Source organism: Sminthopsis crassicaudata, chromosome 1 (assembly GCF_048593235.1).
Source record: "Sminthopsis crassicaudata isolate SCR6 chromosome 1, ASM4859323v1, whole genome shotgun sequence".
NCBI classification, from domain to species: domain Eukaryota; kingdom Metazoa; phylum Chordata; class Mammalia; order Dasyuromorphia; family Dasyuridae; genus Sminthopsis; species Sminthopsis crassicaudata.
The window spans coordinates 12,861,830-12,871,568 of NC_133617.1; the positions used below are offsets into that span (position 1 = coordinate 12,861,830).

General features: G+C 45.6%; 1 protein-coding gene across 1 annotated transcript in view; it reads right to left on the reverse strand.

Moving 5' to 3' along the window:
- TCN2 (transcobalamin 2) overlaps positions 1–1,463 on the reverse strand; it is a 15,261-nt gene extending 13,798 nt beyond the window's left edge. Inside the window, exons 1-2 of the mRNA XM_074293952.1 lie at positions 1,186–1,463; positions 381–526 (exon numbers count right to left, since the gene is read on the reverse strand). Of these exons, the coding sequence (XP_074150053.1) occupies positions 381–444 (64 nt within the window). The 5' untranslated portion in view covers positions 445–526; positions 1,186–1,463. The remainder of the gene's footprint in view (positions 1–380; positions 527–1,185) is intronic.
- Between the last annotated feature and the right edge of the window lie 8,276 nt (positions 1,464–9,739).

Consider the following 9,739-nt stretch of genomic DNA (forward strand, 5'->3'; position numbering starts at 1 on the left):
GAGCGCCCTCCCTCTGCCTCTCAGAGTGGATTCCCAGCCCTTCCCAGCTCAATTCCCAGGGCTTTCCCGAGGTCCCTCCACTGCCTTTCTCCTCCCAGCGCTTGAATTTGTGCCAGGGACCCAGTGTTCCCCCTCCACGAGGGCCAAAGTTCTGCAGCCCCAGGCCAGCTTCCCACAAATGCCGGCCCACTGATTACCAGGGGCCGATCCCTGCTCCCTATAGGGAGGCGCTCGGGGCCTTGGAGGGAGGCTCAGGAGGCTTGGGGCCCCAGTTTGCTTCTCAGTAAAATGAGCTCTGGGGACGAGGTGGGTGCCCAGGTCTCTGCCTCTGGGGGGGGGGGCGGGGAGGGGCGCTGCCAGGGGTCCGGGTGCAGACTCACGGCAGAGCTGGGCCGGGACTCCCAGGCAGCACAGCAGGAGCACCAGCTTCCCCGAAGGCTCCATGGTCCCGGTCTCCAAGGACTGGCCGGCCCGGGCTCCGACGTCGGCTCTGTCACTGATTAACCTCCCGCTCAGGCGGCCAGAGCTAAGTCAGCACAAAGACCAGGAAAAGGGGGGGGTCAGGGGCCTGGAGCCGCCTCTCACTTCTGCTTCTGTCTCCCCAGGGCTTAACCCGCCAAGTGCTGGGCACACAGTGGGCGCTTAAGGAATACCTGCTCCCTGAGTGTCACCTGTACTCTGCCTAGCACTCGACCAGCACACAGCAGGTGCTGAATAAGTGCTATTTAATGGGTCAAGTGGGTCTGAATTCCCCAGTGCCAGGCACAGTAGGGGCTGAATAAATGCTGATTGCTAGATCAAGTGTGTCTGAATCCCTCAGTGCTGGCACACAGTAGGTGCTGAATAAATGCTATTAGGTCAAGGATGTCTAATCCCTCAGTGCCCTGGCACACAGTAGGTAGTGAATAAATGCTGATTGCTAGATCAAGTGTGTCTGAATCCCTCAGTGCCAGGCACACAGTAGGTGCTGAATAAATGTTGTGAATTGATTCCAGTTGAGCTCCCAGCTTTTCCTCACCCCAGCCACCGCAGGAAAGGTCCCATTGGGGGGAGGAAGAATGGGGAGGTGGAAAGAAGGGGCTCCTCGCTCTTTGGGCTCAGCTGGCCCCGGGGAGAAGGGGGGAGGGGAGGAAAGCGGGGACCCCAAACTCGCCCCCTTCCCCTGCCGACCAGCGCGGCACAGACCTCGGCCCTCGGCTCCCGGGCGGCTTCCTGGCACGGACGGACGGGCCCCTGGGCTCGGGCCGCTTCAAGCGGCGGGGGCTGTGCCCTGCTTCGCTGCTCCGGGCAGGGCCGGGTGGGGGCTGGGGGCCTGGCCGCAGCCAGAGGGGGAGGGGCCCCTGCTAGGGTCCGGCGGGGCGCCTGCTGTCACGTGACGGCCCAGCGGCCGGCCCTGGCCCTAGGAAGCGTCGCTATGGCCAGTCTCAGCTTCCTGTGCGATGGCGAAGGCTCCTGAGGAAAGTGTCTGCCGGGACTTCCAAGGTCCCTCCCAGCTAGAGCAGGAAATGGCCGGGCCGGGGGTGACGGAGGGATGGGGTCATTTCTCACTTTACAGATAACGATCCCGAGGTTCAGAGCGGGACGGGCTGGGCAGGACGGCAGTGTTCTTTCCCAGGCGCTCCCGGGGGAGGGGGGGGGGGGCTTAATCGCGGCTCTCTCCCTGGGCATGGGGCACAAAGGACTCTGGGCTCCCCTCGCCTGCCTCCCGACCGTGAGCCTGACAGGATCGGCTGTGGGGCCCCCCCCCCGCCCGCCCCCCTGCCAGCGGCCCGGGTACTGCCGGCTACAGCTTCTGGGGGGAGTGCGGGCGCCGCAGGCCCGGCCTCGGCAGCGCTGTAATAATTACAGATGGCAGTCCCTGATGTGTGGGTCAGGGATACCGGGATTCTGAGACGGGGGAGGGGTGCACACAGACCACTGTCAGCTCTACCTCTGGCCCCTCACGTGAACATATCGTCACATGAAGAGCCAGATCTCTGTCTTTTCCTATAACTCTGCCTTCTTGCTCCTGGTTCTTTGCGAAATCCTTTGGAACTTGGCCCACTTCAGTTGGTGCGAGAAACTTTGCCCCCTGACTTAGAGATGGGTTCGAGCCGCAAATTCTTTTGAGACACCAATCTGAGAGCCAACTTTTTAAACTTCAACAGTGCCAGCCTCAGGAGCCTTCACTGGCTCCCACCGTCTTTCACAGGATAAAGAAACACAAGTCTCTCTTTCTCTTTAAAAAAGTAGCTTTTTAGTTTTCAGAATGCATGCCGATAGTTTTTCAACATTCACCCTTGCAAAACCTTCCATTTTTTTTTCCTCCCTCCCTCCCTATTCCCGGTTCCCCTACAGACAGCAAAAGTAATCTAATATCATTTAAACATGGGCAGTTCTTCCCGTTGTATTTCCACACGTATCCTGCTGCACAAGAAAAGTCAGGTCAAGAAGGAGAAAGAAAAAAAAGGCAGCAAACAACCAAAAAGGTGAAAAGGCTGTGTTGTGATCCACACTCACTCAGTCCCCATAGTCCTCTGGATGCAGACGGCTCTCCATCCCAATCGATTAGAACTGCCTCGAATGGCCTCATTGCATAATGGCCACGTGCATAACAGTTGATCTTTACATAGTCTTGTTGCTGTGTACAGCTTTTGGTTCTACTCACTACACTTAGCATCAGTTCATTAAGTCTTCCCAGGCCTCTCTGAAATCACCTCAGGATACTATTTTAAATGCATCAAGTAAATACAATATATTGATTTTTAAAAAAATTTGGTGAAAAGAAAGATGTCTTTTTTTTTTTTTTTTCCTCATCCTGATATCTATTCATGGTCCTGGGTTAAGAACCCCTGTATCTCTTCTATTCTGCAGATAGGGCAATGGAGACTTCCCTCCTCCCCCCCCCCCTGCCCCCAGAGAGAACAGAATTTACTTATTCAAAATCATAAGATGATTTGTGAATATCATAGATCTAAGAAGTTCAGAGCTGGGAAATCTGAAAGTCAATTCAATAGTTCAATTTAACAAGCATTTTTGAGTGTCTACTCTGTGCTTGGTACTGGTTGGACAATGACAAAAATGAAAGTCCCTGCCCCCCACCCCTGTTCCCAGAATTTATAGCCTACTTGGGAAAATGCCATGCGCAAAAGATAGTGTTCATGGATAGGACAGGCCTATGGAAGACAGGACCAGTCTTGGAGTGTGTTTGGGTGTTCCTTGCTTGGGTCTAGTCCAAGCAATGACCAGAAAGTTTTGTCTGAGCCTGTTTTTCTTTTCCTTTCCTCTTTCTTTCTTTCTTTCTTTTTTTTTTTTTAAAGCAATCAGGGTTAAGTGATTTGTTCAGGGTCACACAGTAACTATCAGACACCACATTTGAACTCATCTTCCTGAATCTACTGTGCCATCCAGCTGCCCTGGTCTCAGCCTATTCCTGGCTGCTATCATGCAAGGAAGGGAATTGTTGAGAATTATTCTTCATTTTTAAAAATCATTTATTAATTTTATAATTATAATTTTTTTGACAGTACATATGCCTGGGTAATTTTTTTTTTTACAACACTATCCCTTGTATTCACTTTTCCAAATTTTCCCCTCCCTCCTTCTACTCCCTCCCCTAGATGACAGGCAATCCCATATATATTAAATGTGTTATTAAATATATGTGTGTAAAACCAAATTTCTTGTTGCACGGTAAAAATTGGATTCCGAAGGTATGAGTAACCTGGGTAGAAAGACAATAGTGCAAACATTTTACAATCCTTTCCCAGTGTTCCTTCTCTGGGTGTAGCTGTTTCTGTCCATCATTGATCAACTGGAACTGAATTAGATCTTCTCTATGTTGAAGATATCCACTTCCATCAGAATACGTCCTCATACAGTATCGTTGTTGAAGTATATAATGATCTCCTGGTTCTGCTCATTTCACTCAGCATCCGTTCCTGTCAGTCTCTCCAGGCCTCTCTGTATTCCTCCTGCTGGACATTTCTTACAGAACAATAATATTCCATAACATTCATATACCAAAATTTACCCAACCATTCTCCAATTGATGGACATCCATTCATTTTTCAGTTTCTAGCCACTACAAACATTTTGGCACATACAGGTCCCTTTCCCATCTTTAGTATTTCTTTGGGAGATAAGCCCAGTAGTAGCACTGCTGGACCAAAGGGTATGCACAATTTGATAACTTTTTGGGCATAGTTCCAAATTGCTCTGCAGAATGGTGGGATTCTTTCACAACTCCACCAACAATGCATCAATGTCCCAGTTTTTCCGCATCCCCTCCAACATTCATCATTATCTTTTCCTGTCATCTTAGCCAATCTGACAGGTGTGTAATGATATCTCAGAGTTGTCTTAATTTGCATTTCTCTGATCACTAGTGATTTGGAACACTCTTTCATATGAGTGGATATAGTTTCAATTTCATCATCTGAAAATTGTCTGTTCATATCCTTTGACCATTTATCATTTGGAGAATGGTTTGATTTCTTATAAATTAGAGTCAGTTCTCTATATATTTTGGAAATGAGGCATTTATCAGAACCTTTAACTGTAAAAATATTTTCCCAATTTGTTACTTCCCTTCTAATCTTGTTTGCATTAGTTTTGTTTGTACAAATGTTCTTCATTCTCAAAGAGAACCATGACATGCAAGTGAATTGGATTGGTGGAAACCCCAACCACCCAGAGCAAAAATCCTAACTCAAGATTGAAAATGAGTCTGACATCCTGTGTCCAGAAACAAGAAATGGTAAGGAAGGGAAAACCTCCTCACTGTGTTGTTCAGGCGTGTCCAATGCTCTGTGACCTTGTGGACGTCACTGTTCATGGGATTTTCTTGGCAAAAAGACTGCAGTGGTTTGCCATTTTCTTCTCCAATTGACTTTGGAGCTAGCTGAGGAAGTCCTGTGACTCAGGAATTGCTTAGCTGGAGCTGAGTGGGTATTTCATTTTTAAAAAAAATTTTTTTTATTAACTTTATAATTATAATTTTTTGACATTACATATGCATGGGTAATTTTTTTACAACATTATCCCTTCTACTCCTTTTCTGAATTTTCCCCTCTTTCCCTCTACCCCCTCCCCTAAATGACAGGCAATCCCATACATGTTACATGTGTTACAGTATATCCTAGATACAATATATGTGTGTAAATACCATTTTCTTGTTGCACAGTAAGAATTGGATTCAGAAGTTAAAAGTAACCTGGGTAGAAAGACAATAATGCACACAGTTTACACTCCTTTCCCAGTGTTCCTTTTCTGGGTATAGCTGTTTCTGTCCATCATTGATCAACTGGAAGTGAGTTGGATCTTCTTTATGTGGAAGATATCCACTTCCATCAGAATACATCCTCATACAGTATCATTGTTGAAGTGTATAGTGATCTCCTGGTTCTGCTTATTTCACTCAGCATCAGTCCATGTAAGTCTCTCCAAGCCTCTCCGTATTCACCCTGCTGGTCCTTTCTTTGAGTAGGTATTACAAAGAGAAGCAAGGACACAAAGTCATGCATGGGAGTCAGCCAGAAGCCTAGTTTGGCTGGAGCAGAGAGTGTAGCAGGTAGAAGGAGAAGAGCTCCAATCTGCTGAGATACATAGGGACCAGACCATGAGAGGCTTCCAGCTCCAAATAATAGTGAGCCACTGATGTTTCTTGAGGAGAGTGGTTAGGAGGAGGCTGTTTCAATAGCTAAGTGACCAAATTAGCTAAGGGTAGCTAAGAGACCAAACTGGATGGAGACCTTGATGAGAGTGGAGAGGAAGGAATGGATTTGAGAAATGTTCGATATGACTAATGTGGAAATATGTTTAACACGATTGAACATGTATAGCCTCTATATCAGATTGTTGTCTTGGGGTGGGAAAGGAAAGGAGGAAGAGAAAAATAAAAAAATATGGGACTCAAAACCTTATAGAGATTAATTTTGAAAACTATTTTTACATGGAATTAGAAAAAAAAAACTATTAAATAAAGAAAAAAGGCAAAAAATGACCAAAACAGAGATATTAAACACAGACATAAGACAGAATTTGGTTGAATATGGGGTGGTGGGAGTGAGAAGAACTGAAGATGGTTCTGAAATTGGATACCTGAAGGACTGGGAGGGTGGAGATGTACACAGCAGAAAGAGACAAGTTAGCAAGACTGGGTTTTCAGAGAAAAGATTAGGAGTTCTGATTTATATACGTGGAGCTCAGAGAAATCCAGAGTGTTACAGAGAGCTCAGAAAAGCCAAGGAAGCAAGCAAATGGGCATTTATTTATTACCCCCTTTTTTTTCTTAAGGTTTTTATTTTTATTACATATGCATGGACAATTCTTCAGCATCAGCCTTTGCAAAATCTTGTGTTCCAATTCCCCCTCTTTCCCCCATCCCCTCCCCTAGATGGCAAGTAATCCAATATATATTAAACATGGTAGAAATATGTGTTAAATCTAATGTATGCATATATATTTATATAATTATTGTGCTGCACAAGAAAAATCAAACCAAGCCAATAAAAAAAAAAAAAAAGAGAGAGAAGCAAAATAAATTGCAAGCAAGCAACAATAAAAAGAGTAAAAATACTATGTTGTGAATTGTAAAGGGCTCGAACTGAGCAATACACTTGGATAATGAAGCACGTGAGACTAATTGCCAATTAGACAGTTCCCTATTAACTTGTTTGAAGGTTGACTCTCCCCAGTTGTTATGTGCTGACTTGATTGGTGGGACAAAGAGGGGGGAGTGAAGTGTGTGGGAAGAGGAGGAGGAGGAAGAGGAAGTGAGAGTCAGAAGCTGACTCAGTCTCTCCTGGCGTTTGAGGGAGGAAAGTGTGTGTGAGGGAGCTAGGCCTAACCCCCTCACCTTGTCTGTAAAAGATCAAGAATAAAGACATTTAGTGATCCTGACTCCAGCTGATTTCTGGGAAGACAGAGTCCCAGCAGTGAACCACACTCAGTCCCCACAGGCCTCTCTCTGCATACAGATGGCTCACTGAACAATTGGAACTGGTCTGAATCATCTCATTGTGGAAGAGAGCTACTGTCCCGAATGGGCATTTATTAAGCACCTACTATGTGCCAGACACAGTGCTAAGAATTTTACAAAGATTAGTTCATTGGATCCTCCCAATACTAGGTACTATTATTATCCCCATTTCACAGTTGAGGACATTGTAAAGAAGCATCTGAGATTGGTTTTGAATGCAGCTCTTCAGACTGCAGGCCCAGCCTCACCTCCCTGGATGCATAGATTTCTGAGTAATCTACATAGAGATGATAATCAGGGGCAGCTAGGTGGTGCAGTGGATAGAGCACCAGCCTTGAATTCAGGAGGACCTGAGCTCAAATCTGATCTCAGACACTTAACACTTCCTGACTGTGTGACCCTGGGCAAGTCACTTAAGCCCAGTCTCAAAAAAAAAAAAAAAAAAAAAATGATAATCAAACCCTTTTAAAGTACTCTTTCAATCACATTTATTGCAAAATTGGTTTTTTGTGTCTCAAATCTTTCCCACACTCCTCCAATCCAGCCTTCACTCAAGGCACATTTTTCTTAAGGGCACTTAGTGTCCTTTTCTCAATAAATTCCAGTGGCTCCTTATTACTTCCAGGATTGCATTTAAAGCTCTCTGCAATCTGGCTTCTTTCTATCTTTCCAGTTGATTCATCAACACTAGCCTCCTTGTCTTTGCAGATACGTGGAAATTTGCTGTACAACACTGCCATAACACACACACAAACTGATGTGAAGAAAATGATGAGGAAATTCAGAAGCTGCTAAATGAGAAATGAGACTTCCCCAGGGTATACCAGCAGGATAGTTTGTCCACCTCTCCCATGGCCCTGTTTAATTCCATTACAGGGAACTTTAGAGAGATACAGGATTCTTGGCTCAGTAAGAAGGCAGATGACATTCAACCTTTTGCTGACACTAACAATTCAATGTATTTTTATGATACTCTGAAGCTATTTATGGGCCAAAGACCTTTCGGCCAATGGAGCCATATGGATTAGTGATAAGGACGTGATCCTGGAGAGATGGGCTGAATACTTCCACAGTGTTCTCAACAGACCGTCATCAATCAATGCTGAAGCCAATGACGGTATATCTCAGGTTGAAATCAGTCCCTCCCTAGCTGGAGTTCCAAGTGATGAAGAGGTTTTAAATGGCATTAAGCTCCTTTCTTATGGCAAAGCACCGGGTGCTGATTCTATTCCAGCTGAGATTTACGAGATAGGAGGAAATGTTCCAGATTATAAGGCAAGAGTTCAAGGATATCTCCACTGCTCATCTCTATAAAGATAAATAGATTGTCCTATGACAATCATGAGGGGGCGTGTCTCTCTCTTAATCTTTGCCAGAAAGATTCTTCTCAAAGTCCTCCTTAAGAGGTTGATCCTTCATCTGGAAGATTGTTAGGATTCTTACAAGGTGCTAAGTCACTGGAATGGATAGAGATAATAATTATCTAATTCAGTATGATTGATATGACCCTATAAGGAGATGTTTTGGGCAAGACCTTGAAACAAAGTGAGTGGAATTGAGGAGACAGTGGTTAAATCTAATTTAGCATTGACTTAATCCCAAATTTAATCATTTACAGAAGATGATCCTCTATCCAAAAGTCAGTGACTTCAGGGAGAGCTGAAGAATTGTAGATGTAGTGTCTGCTGCCTGACAATTTCAAGAGAAATGCCAGGTACAGAACAGAGGTTGGTACACTGTAAGGGCCCTTTAAATGGGCGGACACAGTGCATCGGGATTGAGGCCCAGAAGTAATTTCTGTGGATATTAGAACTGCCCTTGGGCGGGATCCTGGCCATATTGAGATAGTTTCGTAATGGGTGACTCTCTCGCTGATTGGCTGTAAGGGCCCTTTAAATGGGCGGACACAGTGCATCGGGATTGAGGCCCAGAAGTAATTTCTGTGGATATTAGGACTGCCCTTGGGCGGGATCCTGGCCATATTGAGATAGTTTCGTAATGGGTGACTCTCTCGCTGATTGGCTGTGTGTGTGACCTCACAGGCCCTATATAAGCCCACTGCAGGCAGCAACCTCCCTCTTTAACCTCCTGCTGTTCACCCTGGCTCACCAGCCTGGGTGGCCAAGCCAAGATGGGTAGCCGAAAGAGGTAAGGGTTTTGGTAGTGAACACGTGGGTCTTCTGACCAGGTGTTCACTCGGGAACCAACAAGTCAGGGCATCAGTTAGGGCATTATGTGAGTAGGTATAATAAAGGCTTTTAAGATTACACGTGGTTGTTCTTGAGTGTGCTACCGGTTATTAAGCTATAGATTCAAGAGATTGTGGCCAGAGACCTTAGAAGGCCTCAGAGGAGGCGAGCCGGGTAGAGCTTACACTGCAAAGGACAGTGGTCAAAGGTACTCTGGTGGGTCTAGGACAGACTAGTAATTGTAACTGCCAAGAGAGCACGTTACATATGGCGCCCAACGTGGTGGACACATAAGGAATTATCAGATTTTGAAAATATTTAATATTCAGAATTAAGATTCTGAAAGATCCGGTAGAAACGCCACTTAAGAGGGAAGACAGAGAAGCAATATGGACCCAGGTAAATCTGGGATCAGGCTCAAGGACACAGCTGAACATAATGCTTATTATATAAAGAGGTTAAAGAGCCAGATGGAAGATCTTTTAACAAAGATCACCACTGAAGAACAGCAGGAAGCTTGTAATCAAGCTCCACAAAGGCTATCCCCACACCCAGTAAATAGAGCTAGGAGAGGGAGCAACCTAGAGCT